Source organism: Ciconia boyciana, chromosome 12 (genome assembly GCF_034638445.1).
Source record: "Ciconia boyciana chromosome 12, ASM3463844v1, whole genome shotgun sequence".
Lineage (NCBI taxonomy): Eukaryota > Metazoa > Chordata > Aves > Ciconiiformes > Ciconiidae > Ciconia > Ciconia boyciana.
This window is the reverse complement of record NC_132945.1, coordinates 11,488,096-11,510,010: the sequence shown is the minus strand read 5'-3', so window position 1 is coordinate 11,510,010 and position 21,915 is coordinate 11,488,096. Positions and strand designations below refer to the sequence as shown.

Genomic DNA, 21,915 nt, shown 5'->3' with positions numbered 1-21,915 from the left:
AGGCACTCGCAGAGTACCTTATCTGAGGTTATCAGAAACAAAACCAGGAAGATGACTTTATTAATAGATATATTCTTGTGGACAAGACACCAAGTGCTAAATGGCAGTTTAATCAAGCAGAGGAAGGTGGGATGAGAATGGCTGCTTGAATTCTGAAGTTTCATTACCTTGAAAATAGAAACCAGGCACCTGTGCTTCAAGATCTTTTAGAGAAATTCTCAGAAGAGGTAGCAGAGTCCCTGTCTCTTAACGTTTTCAAATCCAGAGGGGTAGCAGCTTGAAAGCTTGCCTTCCTGAGAAGAGCTGGACTCAGTACCCTGGAAGCAAAGTGAAATTGCTCAAGAATCTGCTCTCCAGGAGCTTGAGACATGATCTGATGGACTGACTGTGAGTCACTGACAATGGCAGCAAGCACAGGTCTGAGCAGGGGCAGACAGGCTGCTGTGAACAGTGGAGGAGGCAGGAGGTGGTGGCAGTGCAAAGCAGGTGCTCACTGCCCTCTGTGTGCTTCTCCCTCCATGAGCTGTCTCTGTCTCCTGCAGCGAACCAGCCCGGAAGGTGGGATCCACCTCAACTGCCATTACTGCCACAATCTTTTCAGTGGGAAGCCGGAGATCCTAGACTGGCAGGTGAGGACTTTCCCCAGGGGGATGTTGAGGTGGAGGGCAACCCCAGTGAGGCTGGAGAGGCTCCTTCCTCTCCCTGCTCAAAGCAGAGCTCCTGCGCCAGTGCTCTGAATGCCTTAGCTGCAGAGACGTGCCTGGAGACCATGTGCTGAGTGCTGCGCTCCTGATGTTCAGCAGGATGTCAGAAGGGCAGGAGGAGACCACTTCTGCCAAACCCCGTGCCAGGAGAGCTGGGGACTTGGCTCAGCCCTGTAGTCTTGCTCTTGCTACCCTGACAAGTGTGGGGACCTCCTGCCAGCCTGGCTGACCTGGTGGCGGTCTCTTTGGCAGGACAAGGTGTATCAGTTCTGCTGCAAGGACTGCTGCGAGGACTTCAAGCGGCTGCGTGGGGTAGTGTCTCAGTGTGAGCACTGCAAGCAGGAGAAGCTGCTGCATGAGAAGATCCGCTTCTCTGGAGTGGAGAAGAACTTCTGCAGTGAAGGTACTTGGGGAAGGCACGGGAGAGGCAGAACCCCCATGCCAGCCCATGCTGGGGGAGGAGAAGAGAGCATGGAGAGGAACAGAGGGGAGACTGTCTTAGCCAGGCCCTGGGGTGAGAGCCTTGCCATGCAGTGAAGGGAGGACTGTCATGGCGATGGCTTGCTGTCCAGCCAGGCCCTAGGGCAAGATCTTTACCGTTCATTGTGTCCTTGGGGAGGGCTTTCTCACAGCTTTTCTCTCTCTGGGGGCTGGGGAGACAGCAGGTGGCAGCTCCGCTCCTCCTGTCATCATGCACTTCTACGCTCTTGCGTCTGGGCTGGCCTGACCTGGCCTTGCCCTGCCTGCTGGGTTCCTGCACACAGGAGGTTGGAGTCAGACTCTTCCTAGAAGCATGGAGGTGAGAGATGGCAAGTCCCCATGAGGTCCCATCTTATCCCAGCCCCAGGGGCCAGTGCTGGATTGTTCCCTACAGTGTGTTGCGTGTGCTCTGTTGTCTCCGCAGACCTGGATTCTGGTCGTGTTTGGGTCAGGGAGGCCCCCAGTTCATCCTGGGAAGGTTTCACTCCTATTGTTTCTCCGCAGGGTGTGTGCTTCTTTACAAACAGGATTTCACCAAGAACCTGGGCCTGTGCTGCATCACCTGCACCTACTGTTCTCAGACCTGCCAGCGGGCGGTCACCGAGCAGCTGGAGGGCAGCACCTGGGACTTCTGTAGTGAAGACTGCAAAAGCAAATACTTGCTCTGGTACTTCAAGGTCAGTATTGGCACTGGCAGCTTGTGCTAAGTGCTGTGGTGGGCACAGCACCCAGATAAGTGGGCATTGCACTGAGGAAGTTCGCACTGCTGGAGTCTGGCTGGCACTGCTGCGGAGAACCTGGCACTGCTGGAGTCCTGCCTGGCAATGACGGGACACTGCTACGGGGAAGCTCACGTAGCTGGAGTCCCCAGCTGATCCTGCCAGAGCACTGCACTGAGGAAGCTCACAGTGCTGGATCTGCGGCTAGTGCTGCTGTGAGAAGTTCGCACCGCTGGAGTCCCCGGCTGGCACTGGCAGGGCACTGCTGTGGGGAAGCTCACAGCACCTTGCTATGTGCACCTTTCACTGGAGAGTTGTGTTGCACTCGGAGGGGGTGTGGTTAGTTACTCGTTGTTTCTCTCCTGCTGATGCGGGCTTTAGGCAGCTCGGTGCCATGCCTGCAAGCGTCAGGGGAAGCTGCTGGAAACCATCCACTGGCGGGGGCAAATCAAACACTTCTGCAACCAGCAGTGTCTGCTGCGATTTTACAATCAACAGAACCAGCCCAACCTGGACACGCAGAAGGGGCCCGAGAGCCTGCTGAACAGTGAGTAGGAGGGAGGGAGGGGACCTGCATAGCTCAGTCTGAGAGACACAGGGAAGACTGAACAGCAAGGGGTGGAAGCTTCCTGCCCGGGACTGGATGAGACGCTAGGGAACAATCCTGCACTGGCCCTTGGGGGGGAAAGGACGGAGTGGGACCTAATGGGGCTTCTCCATCTCTAACGTCTATGGTTCTATGACACACAGGGCCCAGACGGGAGGAGCCGGTGCCAGCGTGCTGCCTGTAGCTCTTAGCAAGGATACTCAGGGATTTAACATCCTCATGTTGCCAGCGGAGAGCTCGATTTACAGGGTTAGGGGACAGCGTGGTTTGGCATGGTAATCCACCTGCAGCCCCACACCACCTCTGAGCTGTGACCTTCTCAGATCTCATAAGCTAATCAGGATTGGGCCAGGTCAGTGCTTGGATGGAAAACATTCAAGGAAAACACAGGGTGCTGCAGGAAGTGGTGCTGGTGATGCTGTAGGTGGGCTCTCCTCAGCCAGAGCTGAACATAGAATGATCTTGAGGGAGTGCTGAGCTGCTGGAGGCACTCTATCTTGCGATGTTAGATTGGAGTCCTACCACTTACCCAAAGATCGCTGCAGCTTTGGGGAGTTGCCAACCCCGTGTCCCGGATAAACCCATTCTGCATCCGTGGAGCTCCAGCTGGAGAGGAGATTTTCACTGCCTGTTGCCCCATTTCCTGTCATTAACTTGAGCCAGTTGCTTATGGAAGATTGCAAAGTGCTTTGGGGTCCCTCAGGATGGAAGGTTCTCATAGTGACAGTGACAAGACATCGCTTGACCTTTGGACACTCGTGTAGTCTCATTCTGCTTGGTCTTTCATAGGCCACAATCTAGGTAATCTGTGTGATCTAGTTAAAATGTTTGCAGCTTATGGTGGGACTCTGTTGCGTCAAGCTTCGACAGATACCTGCATCGCAGGCTCAGGGCTTTGCTGCCCTGCCTGGGATTTCATGAGGTGTAAAACCCTGACTAGGGTGCACCAAGGAGGGGAAACCGAGACAAGGACCTTCCTGTGAGAGACCTCCTCCTCCATCTCCAGACTCTTCCTGGTTCCTCTCCTGACAGCAGTGGGCTGATTGCAAGACAGGGGAAGCCCTGGATGTCAGTGCTGCTTAGACAGCAAAGCAGAGCTGCTCTGCCAGAAGCAGTGGGTTCCCCCAGCCAGGGGAGTCCCAACCTGCCTTCCAAGAGTCACACTCCGTAAAAGGCCATGTGAGGCGATGGCTCAAGTGGCAGCACGTTGGAATGACCTGGATAAGGAACTGTTGGTTTCTGCTGGCACGGGGGTGCCCAGGGGGAGTCTGCTTGATGGGGCACAGATTGTCCTGCTGCCCAGGGGAGGAAGAGGTGTTAAACTTGCTGGTTCCTGTAGCTCACTAAGTGATTCCACAGCCCTAGCCATGCTGTTCCATTTGTCCTCTGCTTTCAAGGCATCTCGTTTGTGAGGAACCAGTAACACTGCTTTTGGGACACAGGCACAGCGAGCAAGCTCTGCCTGCAGAGGGAAGCATGTTTCACACCATTTGGCCATTGTCTCCTTGGAGCCATGGACCAGAAGACTGAGAAGTACCTTCTCCACCACCAACAACCACAAGAGTCTGAGCCCCCCCTCCGTCACGTCTCTGGAGGCCCCCAAGAACTTTGCTGTTTGGCATGTGGGGCATCACCCTTCACTGTGCCACAGCTGCCTCTCCATGCACCCTGCAAGGCAGAGAACTCTGAGGGCAGCCAAGGAAAAGCCCGTCAGCAGTGGTGAGCACTTGGCTGAGCACAAGCTCCAGGCTACCCCAGCAGCTGCCATGCTTGGTGGATGCCGCTGGTGGCACTGGGCCCTCTGTGTGTTCTGGCACACGCATCGCCAGTTGTGGGATAGCTGTGGATATCCTTGTCCCGGGACTGTGGCATACTGCTCAGCTTGCAAGGAAGGGTGCTGGAGCCAGGGCCTACTGTGTGCTTACACAGAGAGCTTTCCAGCCCAGCGTGCTGTGCAGGGGATTTCGGGAGGAGCAGCTTGTCAGTTCATGGTGAGGAACAGCTTCTGCCTGGTCCAGGGTCGCCTGTGGACCTGGCAGCTGTGTTGCCAGCTTACAAGGGACTACCTGATTTCAGGCCCATCTTGGGCAGAGCTGCTGACTACTTGCTTCTTCTCTTGCAGCCAGTGGTTGCCTAAAACCATTCATTCCTGTGACCCAGTGGCTGCTGCCAACCTGGTGATCCTGAGAGTGCTTGCTGATGATAAAAGTGGCCATTCCTTTGCTGGGAACAGTCTGTAATGAGGGACTGAGGAGCTTCTGCCACAGAACTGTGCCCAAAGACTTCCAAGGGAAACTGCCTCTGCACGGGGCCGTCCAGCTGGAGAGGATAGAGGGCCAGAAGTCACGGTTGGTGCAGGCAATGCCTTGACAGCTCCTTGCTGGTGTTGGGATGAGAGTAAAGAACAAGCTGCAGCTTTCCTGGATATGTAGCCTGGACATGTAGTACATGGAGCTTTGTGGCAGGAGTATCTTGTTTCCCTTAGTCCTAAATCATTGGTCTGTGGGGCAATCAACTTTGCTTTTGATTCTGCTGCAGCAAAAACTCTGCTTATACTCTATAGCTTGTCTTTTTCTCATTCAAACCATTGATGTCACCTGCCTAGACCTGCTGCCCATCCACTTCGGGCTAGTCAGCAGGAGTTCTTGGATCCATTGAGACCACAGCAGATCCTATGGCTGAATGCTCAGCTGCAGGCTAGGGAGCTTCCTCCAACTGGAACTTACCTGTCCCCCTGTGGTGGTTGGCAAGTGGACCCTGCTGGGCCTCCAATTGCTCAAGAGCTGTCCTGCATTTCCTCGGGACAGAGGAAATCTGCACAGTGTGAATGCCCATGTGTTGGTCCTTTGGCAGTCTGGGTCTTTCCTGGAGAGCCTATCTGTATGTAGGAGGTGCAAAGGGACCCACCACTCTCTTTGGGTGCTGAGACCTGCTGCTTTCCTTGCAGGTGTCTCCTTCATGCATGGCCCACGGTTAGTCAGTGCTGTAGAAGACAGTTCTTTTTCCCAGCCACATGGGTAACCAGGGCTTACAGGAGACTTGGATGAAGGTGCTCTTTGAGATGGGTGCGAGTTGTCTGCAGAGCAAATGAGCTGGAATTATCATCCAAGCCAGGATGGTATTGTCACCACCTGAGACTAGTGTCTGCCACACGCACCTCTTACCTGCAGGTGATCCTCTCTTTCCTTAGGGGGATGGACTGCATCCCTAGGGCTATGGACTGCATCCCTAGGGCTCGGGCAAAGCTGTCTCACTGCTTTCTGGGATATCTTGTAATGCTACTACTAGCTCTGTCACCTTCTTCCTAGGGATCTCGAAGCACTTTGCCAAGATATTTGTAGCAGGGAGATGGAGGCACAGGGAAGGGCCATGGCTCGGTACAGCAAGCCAACAGGCAGAGCTGGGAATAGAGCCCTGGATTCCTCTCTCTACAAGGGGCTGGGATTTCTCCTGACCTGCTGTGATAGGGATGGGGTGGATTGCAAGGGAGCACAAAATGACATGAGAATGACTTGATTTTGGAGTTGTAGTGTCTTCTGAGCTGCTAGGGCTAGAGATTGTGGAAACATTAACTGTTCCTGGAGTGGCCAGGAACAGTTTCTGGGGAGCCTGTCCCTGCCCTCTGGCTGCTGCCACCTCCAGTCCCAGCAGTGGGACCCGTTGGCCCAGGAGCTCTTGAGCTTAGAGTCATTGCTTTCTCTTACAGGTCAGACTTCAGAGCCAAAACCACCTGCCCCTTCCCCACAGAAGGCAGAGACTAACATGGTAAGGGCCGTTGGAGGTAGGAGTTTGCAAGATAGGACAAAGGGGCTGTCCCCAAAGAGAGGACAGATGCCATTGCTCAGGGAGATTTTATTCTTCTACAACCAATGCATTTGAAGATGTCTGGGTAGTGGGAGCTGATAAGAGCTGCTGGGGAGGGCAGCATCAGTGTATCTCCTGCAAGGGGGAAGAATAACCATTCCCCAGGAATCCGTGATGGGCTCCACAATAGCCTGCCACTGTGGCACTGGCTCCTCTTTGTACTGTGGAGCATTGTGCCCAGGTATAGTCACTGTCCCACTCTGTTCCCTGCTGCCCTGTGGGGCAGGAGCAACCAGTGCCAGACTCCCTGCTGGCTGCTGCAGAGATGCTGCACAGGCTTGCTGCCTGCCAGGAGCAGCTTGGCAGTCCTTTGGCTGGGTCTGACCATGGGAGCGTCCGTGCATGTTGGGGGCTGCCAGGCTCCAGGAGGTGCTTTGGGAGTCTCTCCAGCCGTACCTGTGGTTGGGAAGAGGTGGTGCTGCCTTAGGTGGACACCAACCTCCTGCTTTCTGCATTTCCTCAGCTGTCGGCAAAGACCTCCTCAGCCCAGATGTCTCCAGCCGCACCACCTCCCCCGCCTCCTCCAGTTCCAGCCACCCCTCGGAAAAACAAAGCTGCCATGTGTAAACCACTGATGCAGAACCGGGGCGTTTCCTGCAAGATAGAAATGAAGTCCAAAGGATGTCAGACAGGTAGGAAAACAAGACATAACTGCAGGATTACAGGGGTGTTTTGGAAAGGCAAGTGGCATGTTCCTGCTGCAGACTAAATGTGAATCCAGCTTGAAATGCTGTACAGAGCAGCTAGGTGTTTGGCACCGTGCTGAGGAGTCTCAGGGCAGTGCAGGGCACACACGGCAGGGCTGGAGGTAGGGACCCCATTTCCATCAGCAGCAAAAGGAGAGACGCAGAGAGCACTGCAGCATGATCCCACCTCTTGTGGGACAACTCCTGTTCCTCTGGAGATCATCAGCTTGTCTCAGGGGCTGTCTGCTGAGCAGGTTCCACGGTGTAGCTCCTGTCGGGCACATGTGTGTGGTCTCCAGCATATGCAATGCAACTAGACCTCTCATTAGGACCACGTAAGAGCAGGGCTTGCACCTCTGGCTAAGGCAAGCCTCTCTTCTTGCAGGGCTGTTTGGCTTGCTGCTGCTCCAGCTCTGCCCATGAGTCACAGAAGCTGGTGGCTGGAAGGGCTGTGGTGCTGGATGGCTGGGGGCATGGCAGTACGCAGAGGGGCTGGGTGGAGGAGTTGCTGGGAGCAAGCTCACTGACATACTTTTGCTCTTGTCAGAGGCTGACTGGAAGCCCCAGGTGATTGTGTTGCCAATCCCTGTCCCGATCTTCGTGCCTGTGCCTATGCATATGTACTGCCAGAAAGTACCTGTGCCTTTCTCCATGCCTGTCCCGGTAAGCAACACACTCCACCCACTCGTGTTCTCTTACTGTCTTGATTCTGCCTTGCTGCAGCCTCCCTGCTTCTCTGTTTGTCCTCTTCTCCTGCCTCTGCTTTTACATCAGTTAGCTGAGTGTCAGTTTTCTGCCTGGTGTGCTGCTGTTGACAGGTGCCTGTGCCAATGTTCCTGCCCACCACGCTGGAGAGCACAGATAAGATTGTGGAGACCATTGAGGAGCTGAAGGTGAAGATCCCCTCCAATCCCCTGGAGGCTGACATCCTGGCCATGGCCGAGATGATTGCAGAGGCTGAGGAACTGGACAAGGCCTCCTCGGACCTATGCGGTAGGTTCTGCCATGGCTTGGCAGCTGGCCCAACAGCTGGGATCATGCAGGGTCTGCCGGCTCTTGGAGCTAGAGCATCTGCCTGGATCGCAGCTCCCCCAAAGCCTTTGACAAGGGAGCAGGGAAGAGCAAGTCCTCAACTTCTGCTGAGGAGGTACCAGGAGGGAAGAGCTGCAGCCAGGGAGCAGTGTCTGCCACTGTCCCTTTTGGGGCTGCACATGCGCAGCACTGTTTATTCAGGTTCAGGCTCTTACCTAAAGCAACTTTCCAGCCAGAAGACTAGCAGTCCTGACCTCGCAGGTCTTTTTACTTGTAAGTGCATTCCTCAAGCGTCAGTGACTAGGGCTGTAGCTGGGAGAGGACAAACGTCCAATGTCTTGCTGTCCAGGGAAAGCTGGACAGTGCAAATGTCATGGGGCTGCTCTGAGCACAGGACTGTGCTGCAGGGAGCGTTTTCCAGGGAAAACAGACAAAAGACTTCCTTGAAAGTTGGGTTTATGATCTGCTTTTGCATTGCAGACCTGGTGAGTAACCAGAGTGCAGAGGGTCTCCTGGAGGACTGTGATCTGTTTGGACCGGCACGGGACGATGTGTTGGCTATGGCAGTCAAGATGGCCAATGTCCTTGATGAGCCAGGCCAGGACCTGGAGGCTGACTTCCCTAAGAGTAAGAGCTGGGTGAAGCAGGCGTGCAGGGCTGCTCATGCTGCAGCAGGGTCCTCCCGCTGCCCTCGGCCAACTGTTGCCAGCAGCATTAAGAGCTGTGTGAACTTACCTCCCCATGCCCTCTGACTGACCAGGCTTGAGGCCAGGAACTGAGAGTCTTGCAGATGACTGCTCGCAGCAGGGGTGAGGAGACCACCACTTTTGAAGGAGTGTGTGTTTGTCTAGACTTAACTGACCTGTTGCGAACATAGGTCTGCAGAGAAGGGCGAATGAGAAGCTGATTTTAACAGCACAAAAAGCAGGGCAGTGGCGCTGGTGTGCTTATGGATGATGATTCCAGAGGATCCAGCAAGGCAAGAGAGAGACCTGGACAGAGCATGACATCCTGGGAGACAGCAGAATTGCTGAGTGTCCATTAGTGGGCAGAAGGTGGAAGAAGAGGCAGGGACTTGCAGGAGCACAGCAGTGCTGAGGCACGATGCTAGCAGCAAAGGATAGAGAATTGGGGTGCCTGTGCCAGGCTGTCCCCAGTGCTGGCCTGGCACAAGGGGATGAGGAATGTTCCTCAGGTTTAAAAAACAAACAAAAAACTGTTGGAGTGGAGAATGTGGGGCTCTGGTTAGTCTGATAAAGCTTAGCATCGTCTGCCAGAGCTGTATTTCCTTTGTTGGGCTGTGGCTGAAAGTTCGTACCAGGCGGTGGTGGAGGGTGTGAAGTGTTGGGCTGTGTGTTCCTTCTTCACCTTGCTGTAAGAACCAGGCCAGCACAGGGGACGGGATGAGAAGTCTCAGCTGAGCCCTTCTGCCTGTGTTTCCTTTCAGACCCTCTAGACATCAACCCCAGTGTGGACTTCCTCTTTGACTGTGGGCTGGTGGGACCAGATGATGTGTCCACAGAGCAAGATCTTCCTCGTGCTGTCCGAAAGGTGAGCTCTCCGTGGGTACTGCCTGCTTAAACATCTTTGGGTTTGGAGTGGGCGCTGCCATCTGGGACGTACGAGGTGAAGTGTGCCAGAGGCTTTGGTGTGCTGGGGAGGTTGTGCCCTCTCCCTTCAGGGCATGCCAGGCCTGTGGGCCACTCCTTGAATGAAAATACCTGTCTCTCACTTCAGAGGAGCTTTGAATGCCACAGGTCATGTGAGAGCTGGCCTCTTTCCTGCTGGTGGTCCCCATAACTAATGGGCCTTGTTGGCTTGGCTGTCAGCAGAAGGATGCATGCTGGCATGAGCACAGGCACACTGGGAGGGAGCTGACAGTCAGCAGGTCTGAGGGGTGGCCAGGACTCTTGCATCTGTCCCAGCTAGGTGCCCAGTCTCACAGTACACCTCTCTGCAGGGGCAGAAGCGTCTGGTGCTCTCTGAAAGCTGTTCCCGGGACTCAATGAGCAGCCAGCCCAGCTGCACAGTGCTGAACTACTCATACGGTGTGAATGCCTGGAAGTCCTGGGTGCAGGCCAAGTATGCAGGGGGAGAGACCAGCAAGGGAGAGGAGCTACGCTTTGGCCGTAAGTGCCCTGTCTGGATGGGGTGGAGTGGCAGAAACCTCCCAGAAGCTGAGTCCCAGGGTGTTGAGGTGCTCCTGGCCTTGCAGGCTATTGTCTGAGGCTGCTGTGCTTGTCTCCACAGCCAAGCCCATGAGGATCAAGGAAGACATCTTGGCCTGCACAGCAGCTGAGCTCAACTACGGCCTGGCCCAGTTTGTCAAGGAGATAACACGGCCCAATGGGGAGCGCTATGAACCAGACAGCATCTATTACCTCTGCCTTGGCATCCAGCAGGTGAGGGAGGGCTTGCTGCCCTCAAGTCGGATCTGAGTGAGGGGAGCTTGTACCCTTTATTCTGCCTTCTGGGGATCCAGAGAGGCTCACTGGACTCTCCTTCAGTGCCTCACCCCTGAACAGCAGTCCACCTGGTTCGGTCTTTGTTCCGAAGCCCAGCGGGTAGGGTGGCAGCTATTCCCCAGCCTTGCACCCTTCTTGCACATCCTTGAGGAGGGCTGGGAGACCTCCCCAAGCTCAGTCACTTCTTCAGCACCAAGTCTGCTTTGACATGCCCCGGGGTTTTCCTCACAGCTCTCAGAAGTCACTGGTTTTAGGAGTCTGCCCTGCAGCTCTTGGTTGTACAAGGAGGGGCACTCTGCATGTGTGCCCTGAGCTCTCTGGGGAGGGTTTGCATTCCAGGTGCTGCCATGTCTATCTTGACTGTGTGTTCTGTCCTTTCTAGTACCTGCTCGAGAACAATCGTATGGTGAATATATTTACAGACCTTTACTACCTGACCTTCGTGCAGGAGCTGAACAAGTCCCTGAGCGGCTGGCAACCCACAATCTTACCAAATAGTATGTGTCTCCAGAGTACCTTCAGTCACGACACGTACCCAGTTTGTGCTTCTAGCCTTGAATCCTCCAGTCTGATTGTGCTCCCCGAGCCTCAACCCTCTTCCTTGGCATAGGCAGCACGGTCCCGCTGTGTCTTGGTGTCATACTGATCCATACCAACAGTGGAGCCAGCCTGGTTTACGCCTCAGCAGTTTCTGTTGCCCAGAATCAGGGTAGCTGGGAGCAGAGCACGGCTGCTTTGTGTCCTGGGACAGTTTGAATCTTTACAACACTTCACAGTGATGTCTCCACCCTTTGGCAAAGAGGATACCGAGGCAGGAGGCATGCTGGCCCATACCTTTGTGTTCCCAGCACATGGGCAAGTCCTGCACACTGTGCTAAGTGTTGGCCAGGGTTGCTGTGCTGCTGCCTGGTGAGCAAACTAAAACTTAGAGCTCTGTAGACGCTTTTCATGATGCTGTGATCTGGGCTGCCTTCCCTGCTGTGTCTTGTCAGTGGTTCACAGATCCAGCCTTACCTCTGCATATTGGCTGTCCCAGGCAGAGGCATTTGGCTCCAGACCTGTGTGTCTAGGCAGGAGCTGGCCATGTCTGTCCTGCCTGCTGCTTTTCTTTCATCTCACACTGAGTGTGGTGGAGCACTGACCTGGAGTTCACTTTGTGGCCATCTATAGGGATGAGCAGTTAGGATTGATTTGGGTTCTGGCCTGTGGTTTGGCTGTGCTCTGGGGTGGCTCATGGCTGGGCAGAGCCAGCATCTAGCTCTGCTGATGGCTCTGGAGAAGTAACCTTGTGGAAAAGGGGATGTTGTGAAGCATCATTGTTTTGCAGTGAGCTTGCCTGGGCAGGGTGAGGGGATTGCCACAAGGCCACTGTTGATGCGACCTGGTTCTTCCTCTGTGCATTGCAGACACGGTTTTCTCACGTGTTGAGGAGGAACACCTCTGGGAGTGCAAGCAGCTGGGCGTTTACTCACCCTTCGTGCTCCTCAACACCCTCATGTTCTTCAACACCAAGTTCTTTGGGCTGCAGACAGCAGAGGAGCACATGCAGCTCTCCTTCACCAACGTGGTGCGCCAGTCCCGCAAGTGCACCACGGCCCGTGGCATGACAAAGGTGGTGAGCATCCGCTACTATGCTCCTGCCAAGCAGAAGAAAGGCCGAGGTAGGGTCTGATGGAGCATCTCTCTGTCCCTCCCCCTGCCTCTCGCATTGGGTCCCAGCCATGATCCTGCTCTCTCCCTTTCTGCAGATGGCAGCTCTGGAAAGCGGAAGCGTGAGGAGGAGGTACCGATGCTGGAGCAGCGGGAGAACAGGATGAACCCACTGCGATGCCCAGTCAAGTTCTATGAGTTTTATCTCTCCAAATGGTGAGGCTTTCTCTGGAGAAGGGGGATGTGCTATTTTGGGGCCGCCTCTCAGTTTTGGTGGGACCCTGTGTAGTGGCTGCTGTTCTCCAAACATTTGTACTTGAGTGTGAAGCTTTGCCCAGGGTCTGCACTGCTTGTATAGACCATGGTTGAGAGAATGCTTCTTTCTGGCCCCTTCCACTACTTGCCTCTCTCCAGACAGGCAGGAGTGTGCAGTATGAGTCCTGGTGCTTGGCTGGTTAGGGGCTTTGGTCCTGAGCGAGGAGCTGCAGACTCAGTTTGTGTCCTCGTCCTGCCGAAGGATGAGAGGCTGTGACAAGCCTTGAGTCCCCCTTGATAACCATGAGGGGAGGCCAGGCTCTCTGAGCCCCTGAAGCTGATATCCCAGGGCTCACCTTCCTCTCTCTTTACAGTCCCGAGAGTCTGCGGAACCGCAATGATGTCTTCTACCTGCAGCCTGAACGGTCGTGCATTGCCGAGTCCCCACTCTGGTACTCGGTCATCCCCATGGACCGGAGCATGCTGGAGAGTATGCTGAACCGCATCCTGGCTGTGAGGGAGATCTACGAGGAGCACAGTCGACTCAGCAGCCTGGAGGATGACATGGACTAAGTGAGGTGCTGCTGGGCTGGCTGTGCTCCGGCCTTGGACACCTCGTCTCCCTGCCTCCTGCTGCAGGGCGGGGGCCATGCAGCATGGGAGGGGATGGTGCTGTGGCAGTGCTATCCCTTTATCATTACTGGACTTGGACATCCCATCCTGCTCATTACAGGCCTCTCCTACATATGTGGCCCCCGCACTCAGCCCTGCCTCCCGTCCCGGCTGGTGGGTGAGCCATCTTCCCCGGGGCCAGTCCCCACAGCACAGGGGTGGCAGAGCCCCTGGGGCAGCTCCCCTTGCCCAGCCCTGTCCCCCACTACCCCCAGCCCTGACACTACCGCCCTCTCCCCCTGCCCTGGGGCAGGAACTGCACTATATGGCAGAGTGCCGTCTGGGACCAGCGGCCCCAAGGCTTTTAATTCCCCCTTCCTTTAGCATCCCCTCACAAGGCTGCGGGTGCCACAGAAGGAAAGGAAGCCCTGCTGCTGCTGCTGTGGCAGGATGGTGTTTTCAAGCCAGTGGGGAAGGACCACCGGCAGCCTGAGAGCTGTTGCGTCGGGGGGGGGCTTGCTCCCAGGGGTGGGAGATGTTTGGGCTGGCTTTGGGGACCAGAGGGAGCCAGCGCTGGAACGTGAGGGCAGAGACCCGGCCTTGCCCCAGGGACAACTCCCTTGTACGCAGCTGGGCCCCCTCCCTCAATTTTGTCAATGTTTTCTGAGTTGGCGGAAAACTGATGGAGACGGGTCTGTGCCAGTGCTGCCCCTCTCTCCCCACTGTCCCCTGTCCTGGTGTAACCCCCCTCCCTGGTGCCAGGTGCCATCAGTGGGTCCCTCTGCTCCAGCCAGCCGCTGGCAGAAGGGAAGAGCTCTGCCTGGCCTCCTCCTCCTCCCAAAGCAGTGGGGTGTCAGCGCCCTGCCCGGGGCGATCCTGGCTCTAGCTGTGCTGTTCCCTGCTGCCTCCTGCCCCTCCTCGTGTTCTGGTTGGTTTTCTTGAGCTGTACATGGTTCTCCTGTTGAGCCTGTATATATTGTTCTGGGCCCTGTCCCGGAGCCATCTGTTCTCTGTGTCTATGTGGAGAGTGAGCTGCTCCCTAGTCTTGTTGTAGTGATGCCAGGGCGGTAGGACTAACCCTGTGTCTCTGGAAACCATTCATTTCAAATAAAGATGCAGAAAACTTTTGGCAGCCCCTGGTTTTCCCCCCTGGGCAGGGTGGGCACTGCAGGAGAGCAGGGCCAGCATCCCACTGCTGCTGTGCACCTTGCTTCTGTCCATCCCTGCCTGTGCTGCCTGTGCTTCCTACCTTGTCTGGCCCCTGGTGTGCTGCCAGCTCTGGCATGCTGGGGTGGCCCCTGACCCCATGCCCGCTGGTGCCAGCCTGGCACACCCTGCCTGTCTGTGCCCTGCTTCTCCCTGCCCATCCCTTGCCCATAGGGCTGCAGCCCAACCCAACCCAGCAGTGGCCCTGCCCTGGTTACGCAGTGTGCCCGTGGGACAGACCGGTCGGAGAGTGATGCCATGGTGCCCGTGGGCAGAGCAGGAGTCAAGTGAGGTGTAGTGGGTATTTATTTGCTTCTCCCAGGGCTGACAGGCCCCTGCCCCAGCCCAGCCCTACTCTCAGCCCCATTGCTCCCAGGAGCGCAGGGAGCAGCCGAGCTGTGCCCCCGGTGCCATGCCCATCTCTTGCACTGGCTGTGGGGTCCATGCCATGAGCCTGGCAGGGCCCAGAGACAACCACAACTGTGGTCGCCTGTCCATCACCCATCCCTGAGCATCCCAGCAGGCCACGTTCACACTGCCAGGTCTGCCACTCGTGCCTTCCCGTGGGACCCACTGGCCACCCCTAGCCATGTACCTGCCTTCCCCAGGGGTGCCAGGTTGTAGGGAGGTCTGCCAGCAGCCACAGGGCTGCCACTGCCAGGCAAGGTGATGCTGGTGCTGCGGGGCCCCACGGGGCCACCACGACTGGGCAGGATGCGGGACTTGGGGCCTGGCCCCTGCCGGCACTTGGTGAGACCCAGGTGGTAGATCTCCACCAGGTTGAGCAGCAGGGACACGCAGGCCACCCCCAGCATGAAGAGGATGAAGATGGTCTTCTCAGTGGGCCGGGAGATGTAGCAGTTGACGGTGTTGGGGCAGGGCCAGCGGCTGCAGGTGTAGAGGGGCTTCAGCTGGAACCCGTACAAGGTATACTGGCCCACAATAAAGCCCACTTCCAAGAGAGCCTTGAAGACGACATTGCAGATGTACGTCCTCAGAATGGCCCCCCGCATGCAGACCCGTCCCCGCGTGTCCCCCACAGGGAGCCGGGGCTGCCTGGGGCGCTGCCGCCTGGCCCTGCTGCTGGCCCGTGCTGCTGCTTGCTGCTGCGCCTTCTCCTCCAGATGTACCAGGTGCAGGATGTGGGCCAGGTACACGAGGCTGGGGGTAGAGACGAAGATGATCTGCAGGACCCAGAAGCGGAGGTGGGAGATGGGAAAGGTGCTGTCATAGCAGGCGTTCTGGCAGCCGGGCTGCTGCGTGTCACAGGAGAAGCCAGACATCTCATCGCCCCAGACCCGCTCAGCAGCCGCCCCCAGCACCAGGATGCGGAAGACGAAGAGGACGGTAAGCCAGACCTTCCCCACCACTGTGGAGTGCTCCTGGGCACTCTCCAGCAGCCGCCCCAGCAGGCTCCAGTCCCCCATGCCACGTGCTGCAGTGCCCTGCAAGACAGCCGCCCTCCAGACACAGCCGCCCCACAACCCGCAGAACCGCCACCCCATCCCCCCGCCGGGCAGGCGTGCAGGGACCCAACCCGGGACTGTCCCTAGAGTGTCCCCACCATGCGTCCCATGGGACCCCCTAACCTGTCGCAGGCAGGGCAGCGGGAGCAAAGACCTCCAGCAGAAAGCAGCCCTGCCACGCCGGGAGCACTGTGGGGGACACCGAGGTGGTGATCTGGCATGGGGACCCCTCACCGTTGGTGGATGCGTAGGGCAGAGCCTGGTGCTCCCGCACCGTCAGCTCCCCTTGGCAGGGCGCTGCGGGATGCTGCGTGGCCCCTTCCCAGCTGGTCCCTGGCTCCTCAGCGTGGTGCGGACAGGTCCACACAGCTCCGTCCATCTGTCCACCCGACAGCGGGCGCGGGGTTATTGGGGCATGAGGCAGCTGCATGTCCCATTGGCTTTCATTGTGACTGGCAGATGAAACAGCCACTGGGGAAACTTCTTCCCTCTATTTTTGGTCTGGGCACTTTTCTAAATATATTTGGGGCTGCAGGGTCTGGTGCTGGGGGACCATGAGCCCTTGGACACTGCTCAATGCCACCCAGGGGTCACTGATCCTGCATGCCGGCTGCCAGGGCACCGCAGCCATGGCCCTAGCCCAGCCCGGTCACTGCAGCCCCCACGGCCCCTGGTGGCACCCACCTGGGCTAGGGCGCAGGGGTGGGCACCCCACACTGGCACCCCAGCCCCCGGCATATCCCGGCCAGAGCAGAAAGGAGGCAGGCAGCACCTGAGAATGGAGATTTAATGGCCCGAGATGCCCTCCTGGCTGTCCGGGAGGGCCAGACTGGCGCCTGAAGGATGCTATCCATGAGACAGGGACAGCACAGGGCTGTAGGGCAACTGTGGGGCAGGGGCAAGGGCTGGACCCCCTGTGGTGCTGGCACTAGCAGGCAGAGCAGCGGTCGCCTTTCTCCTGTAGCCCGGGGTTGCGGCGCAGCATGTCCTTGAGGGAGCTGTCCTGCTCCGTCAGCAGCTGGTTGATCTCATTCTGCTTGTACTCGGAGGAGAGCTTGTGCCCATAGAAGGAGCCCTTCCCTGATGGGGGGTTGGAGTTGTGCTGGCCTCGGCGGGCACAGGCCCGTACCACCAGGTAGACTAGCTCTGCCATGTTGAGGACGATACAGATGCTGGAGGTGACCAGCATGAAGACGGTGAAGATGGTCTTCTCAGTGGGCCGGGAGATGAAGCAGTCAACGGTGTTGGGGCAGGGATAAGCCTCGCACTTGACCAGCCGCACCATCTGATAGCCTGGGTAGAGCATGTAGAAGATGTACATGAACACGGCCTCGAAGAGCAGCCTGAAGACCACGCTGCAGACATACGTCCACCACAGTGAACCCGATATGCGCATCTTGTGCTTCTTCACCTCCTCCATGTGCTTGGGGTCTGCGTGCCCTGTCAGCACCAGCAGTTTCTTCTCCTGGTGCTGCTGGTAGGCCACATGCATGGCCACGAGGAGGGCCGGCGTGGTGACAAGGATGAGCTGCAGGGCCCACAGACGGATGTGGGAGATGGGGAAGAAGTGGTCATAGCAGACACTGTTGCAGCCGGGCTGCTGGGTGTTGCAGGTGAAGGCGGATTTCTCATCCCCCCAGACACTCTCAGCTGCCACCACCAGCACCATTATCCGGAAGATGAAGATGACGGAGAGCCAGATGCGCCCGATGGCAGTAGAATGACGGTTCACCCCACTCAGCACCGTGTAGAGGCCAGCCCAGTTCATCGTTCCTCACGTCTGCAGGAGCAAGCAGCAAGAGATGGTGTTAGGAGCAGGAAGGGTCCCTGGCTGAGAGCTACTGCGTCCCAGCCTTGGTGGCAGCAGCCCCAGGAGGGACCTGGGAGCAACTGGCTGCCACAGCCCTGGTAGGTAGACAGTAGGATGGATGGACAGCAGGACGGCAGCATGGCTCCTGCTGCTGACACAGCTCAGGGCAGTTTTGGCCTGCAGTGCCAGCTGTTCCTGCCCTGCCACCCCACACTGGCATGGGGATCCTAACCCACAGCTGCTGCAGAGGATGGGGGTGAAGCTCCCACACCTCTGCAGGGACCCCTGATCTGCACCCAGTGCTGAGCTCTCTGGCTAGGGATGGACCCAAGGGGCTCCTCTGCACCAGCACCTCCCTGCCCTCAACCTCAACCCCCCATTCCCTGTAGGAGTGTGGCCGGGGAGCCCCGAGCTGGGGGGACCCCCCATGCAGCCATGCACTGCCACCCTCCTAGAGCCGTCCCTGCCTGGGGAGCATGGGGTGACCCCACACCCGAAGCACAGATCCCCGCCCTGCCGGCGCCACCCGCTGGCACTGAGCAGCTCCGGGAGCTGCTTCCCACCCCGAGCACGAGGCTGGGGGGCTGGGACCTGCCCTCCGGCCCCCCCCAGTGTGGAGGGTCCCGGCAGCGCATACCTGCCGTGAGGAAGGGTCCTCGTGAGCTGCCCCCAATGGCCCCTCTAAGGTCTCATGTCTCCGGCAGGAGAACTCTGCTCCGCCTGCCCTCGTCTCTATCCACCACTGCCCTGCACTGGAAGTCATATGCTGTTTTATAAACTATTTACATACAATGGGGCCTTTATCGGCCCCTGAACAACACACTTTAGCATTCAGATCCAACGCCCTGACTTCCGCCCACCCCGGCCAAACAAAGTGCCTGTGTGCTGCATTCCCGCTGCCCAGCCCTCCACCCACTCCCACCTCGCCCCACGCCAACCATGGCCACGACCTCCCCGACCGTGGACTCCTCTTTGCTCTGCCTGGCGGGACCTACGCTGCCAGATGGCCACCCACGGTGCCTGGGGGGTCCCTTCCCCAGGATGCATGGCAGAGCGTAGCTGTGTGCCCATCCCGCATGGACAGCATGGGGCACTGTGACTGGAGCTGGGGTCTGGCTGCTCTCCAGTGTGGCACTGAGCAGTCTGTGGGGACCCGTGGGGCTGGGTGGACTGGGTACAGCCCCCGTGGGTCCCGCCATGCCCTCAAGGCTCTGCTGCCAGGGAGTTGGTGCCAACAGCACCAGCTGTGAGGGTGCTGGAGCTGCCCTGTGCATGCCCCGTCCTGTTGGGGTCATGGGAAAGAGTCTGCCAGGGTGATGCTGGCTGTGTGCTAACAGGGGCTGTGCTCCTCTCCCGGCCATGTGTTGAGGGAGCTGCACTCCTGTCCCAGGATGGGGGGCCACTGATGCTATCCCACTGCTCAGACACACTGGTGGGGCAACAGCCCCTGCACTTGCAGACCCCCCATGCCCCTATCCCTCAGGGCTGGTGTCCCAGCCTCACCGTCACACTGTGCCCCATCCCCATGGGGAAGTGCCATGTCCTCAGCCTCAGGTGGGGAGCAGCACATCCAGTAAAACCTACCAGCTGGGAGCCCGCAGGGTGGCGGGGCAACAATGCCATCCCAAATGCCACCTCCACCCCTTAGCCCAGGGTGCGAGCCCTTGGAGCTGTGCAAACGGTGGTGGGCAAAGACCGTCTAGTGAAGCTGCAGGGAGGGCAGCCAGTGCCCAGGCCATGCTCTGCTCCTCACCCTCCCTGGCCCACAGCCAAGTCCTTCTGTGGCCCCCACCCTGGACCCTCCCCGTGCCCCCCAGCTGGGGGTCATGTAGCCACCCCTGCAGCAGTGCTGTGCCCACCAGGCTCTCACCTCAGCACCAGAACAGGCAAAGCTCCTCAGCCTCCACCGCAGCACCCTGGACTTTATACTGCCTGCCGACGCGTCACCCACCTTGCCCAAACAGCCTCGCTCCTTCCAGGACTTGCTCCCTGCCAAGTAAACACCGCAGGTGTGTCCAGCCCGCACTCACACTGCCGAGGCACCCACCAGCACCCACCGCTGTGGCCGAGTATCCCCTGGGGACAGCCCAGCAGCCATCACAGCACCGAGGCAGGGTCAGACCCCCAGGATGATCCCTGTGGGAGCTTTGTGGTCCCCCTAGCCACGCTCCCCTGCTGTGAGCATCCTCCCTGCCATGTCCCCTGGAAGTCGGGCACATGCACCATGGTGAGGCCCTGCTCTCCATCCTTGGGGACAGCACTGGGTACCCCCAGCACCTGGAGCACCTTGATCTGCTGCTGCAGGCTGTCAGCTGGTCCCTGGGGAGACACCAACACACAGATTTAATGTGTAAAAGTGTAGCCAGGAAAGGCAAACAGCCTGTCAACGATTAACCCAGCTAACGGCCCACTCCAAGGTCCTGCCACCCAGCACCCTGTGTGGCCCCACAGCGTGCCAGGACATGGCGACCCTACCCCGCATTCTGGGGCCCCGGGGTGGGCTGCAGGACCCCGCACACCATCCCCTGCATGACGATGGCAGTGGCGCCACTGTCCCCCGCATGAGGATGGCGGGTGGCACTGTGGGGCAGTGGGGGGCGACGGGAGGGGTACCCCCGCAGTGTGGCGGGGGCCGTGGGCAGTGAGGGGCCGGGCATCGCTGGGGGTGCGGGGCGGGTGGGGCCGGCTGGGGCCGCAATCTCGGCCCACGATAAGCCGCTGGTTGAGTCAGCGGCGTCCGACAGGGAGGGGGAGCGGCCGCAGCCGCCGGCACCGCCCTGGCCGCGCACCGGGGGCCGCGGGACCGGGGAAATCCTGCCCGGAGCGGGGTGCGGGGAGGCAGGCGGATGGGCGGCACTGGGGGGTGTCGGGGAGCAGACTGGGGGGCAGTATGGGCAAGGGGCTAGTGGGGCCAGGCTGGGAGGATCAGGCTGGGTGGGGGGCACTGGAGGGTCCCGGGGGTGCGGGGTGCAGACTGGTGAGTACTGGGGGATTTGTGGGCTGGGCTAAGTGGGGGGAAGCATTGGGGGGCTGCAGGAGCCAGGCTGGGAGGGGCACTGGGGGGCAATGGGAGCCAGGCTGGGGGTTACCGGGGGCGCTCCAGGAGGCAGGCCGGGGGTAGCGGGGCAGTGCGGGCTGGGGTGGTGGTCGCCGCCCGCCGTGCCGGCTGCGTCCGGCCGCGGCAGCAGGTGGCGCTGTGGGGCCGAGCCGGGCACCCGCGGGGGGCTCAACGCGTGGGAATCCCCCTAAAAATATAATAAAAATGGCGAAAAAACAGGCGAGAGGGAGGAGAAAGCAGCCTGGTGCCCGCCTGGTGTCCTCACCGGGAGGTGATGGGAGGACCCGGAGCCCCGGGGATGGGCGGGAGCGCGGGCAGCACCCTCGCCTGCCCAGGACTGCCGCTGACCTCCGTGCCCGGCCTTCGGGCACCGCCGCCTGTTTGCAGTAGGCAAAACTGTTGTGCAAAAGCCAGCGGTCAAGGACAGGCTGTACGAAGCAGCCGTGGCCGGCACTGCCTCCAGTGCTCAGAAAACTGCCCCATCTGCAACCACATGCACCAGAAACGGGCTCTTTGTTAAAGACGTTAATCATGAGGTTAATTTGGTGTCTGAAGGTACAGTGAAGAGTTCAGGCACGTGGGCACGTTGAACGCAGACAAGTTGATGAGATGGGCAGGGCTGAGCCAACATCCGGATGTCGGGACAGGAGTGACACAGCTGCTGGTACCTTTCTGGGGTCAGAGATGTCACAGCCCAGCAGTCTGTGTCGGTACGATAGAGGAAATTAAGCTCCAGCCATCACTGAAACACCTCTGCTGCCAGGAGGAAAAGGGTGCTGCAGAGCAGGCTCTCAGAACCCCCTTTCCCCTGCCATCCTGCCCCAGGCAGGGGTGGCCCCATGCATGGCTCAGCCTCACTGCCAACCTGGATGGCCCCTACAGCGCAGGGGCCGCCAGGCTTCCAGGCTTGGGCTGACAGCAGCACAGGCATCCCTGGATCCATGCTGCTGCCCTGGGAGAGACAAAACCCTCTGGTTTGAGTCAACTCTGGGAAGAGCATTGGCAGCGGGTGAGCACAGAAATCCTTTGTGCCGCTGCAACACGGGGCAGAGGGGAATTGCAGTGCATGGAGTAACGGCTTGTCCTGCCTGCCTGCGGGTCTGCTGTCCTGTGTCCTGGGTGCATCAGGAGTGGGGACCAGGACCAGGACACTGTCCTGGTGGTGCTGCTGTGCGGAGCAGCATCCCTGCCCTCTTGCTGGCTGTGGCTCCTGGAGCGCACAGGGGCCAGGCAGAGGTCACTCCCCATGCCAGGGACAGCTTTGCAGTTCAGTTCCCTTACACTTCTCTTTGCCAGCAGCC

General features: G+C 58.6%; 3 protein-coding genes across 8 annotated transcripts in view; 1 reads left to right on the top strand and 2 right to left on the bottom strand.

The window, feature by feature from the left end:
• ZMYM3 (zinc finger MYM-type containing 3) overlaps positions 1–14,188 on the top strand; it is a 33,459-nt gene extending 19,271 nt beyond the window's left edge. For 4 of the 6 annotated variants that reach the window (XM_072877514.1, XM_072877515.1, XM_072877516.1 and 1 more), the window contains exons 10-25: positions 543–629; positions 957–1,107; positions 1,689–1,861; positions 2,285–2,450; positions 6,217–6,275; positions 6,838–7,006; positions 7,608–7,723; positions 7,879–8,053; positions 8,573–8,719; positions 9,540–9,643; positions 10,053–10,221; positions 10,343–10,494; positions 10,940–11,054; positions 11,964–12,218; positions 12,306–12,423; positions 12,837–14,188. In XM_072877514.1, coding sequence (XP_072733615.1) covers positions 543–629; positions 957–1,107; positions 1,689–1,861; positions 2,285–2,450; positions 6,217–6,275; positions 6,838–7,006; positions 7,608–7,723; positions 7,879–8,053; positions 8,573–8,719; positions 9,540–9,643; positions 10,053–10,221; positions 10,343–10,494; positions 10,940–11,054; positions 11,964–12,218; positions 12,306–12,423; positions 12,837–13,035 — 2,355 coding nt within the window. In that variant the 3' untranslated portion in view covers positions 13,036–14,188. The remainder of the gene's footprint in view (positions 1–542; positions 630–956; positions 1,108–1,688; positions 1,862–2,284; positions 2,451–6,216; positions 6,276–6,837; positions 7,007–7,607; positions 7,724–7,878; positions 8,054–8,572; positions 8,720–9,539; positions 9,644–10,052; positions 10,222–10,342; positions 10,495–10,939; positions 11,055–11,963; positions 12,219–12,305; positions 12,424–12,836) is intronic. The other 2 variants (XM_072877519.1, XM_072877520.1) reach the window with 2 other exon arrangements.
• Positions 14,189–14,810: 622 nt separating this feature from the next.
• On the bottom strand, positions 14,811–15,707 carry LOC140658751 (gap junction alpha-3 protein-like). The gene has a single exon (XM_072877526.1). It carries the CDS (start codon positions 15,705–15,707, stop codon positions 14,811–14,813), a length of 897 nt encoding a protein of 298 aa, XP_072733627.1.
• A 967-nt stretch (positions 15,708–16,674) lies between these two features.
• On the bottom strand, positions 16,675–17,514 carry GJB1 (gap junction protein beta 1). The gene has a single exon (XM_072877006.1). It carries the CDS (start codon positions 17,512–17,514, stop codon positions 16,675–16,677), a length of 840 nt encoding a protein of 279 aa, XP_072733107.1.
• Positions 17,515–21,915: the final 4,401 nt, after the last annotated feature.

Bases quoted from the DNA above. Each gene is read 5' to 3' on its own strand.
- LOC140658751 (XM_072877526.1), bottom strand. From the start codon at position 15,707: ATGGGGGACTGGAGCCTGCTGGGGCGGCTGCTGGAGAGTGCCCAGGAG.
- GJB1 (XM_072877006.1), bottom strand. From the start codon at position 17,514: ATGAACTGGGCTGGCCTCTACACGGTGCTGAGTGGGGTGAACCGTCAT.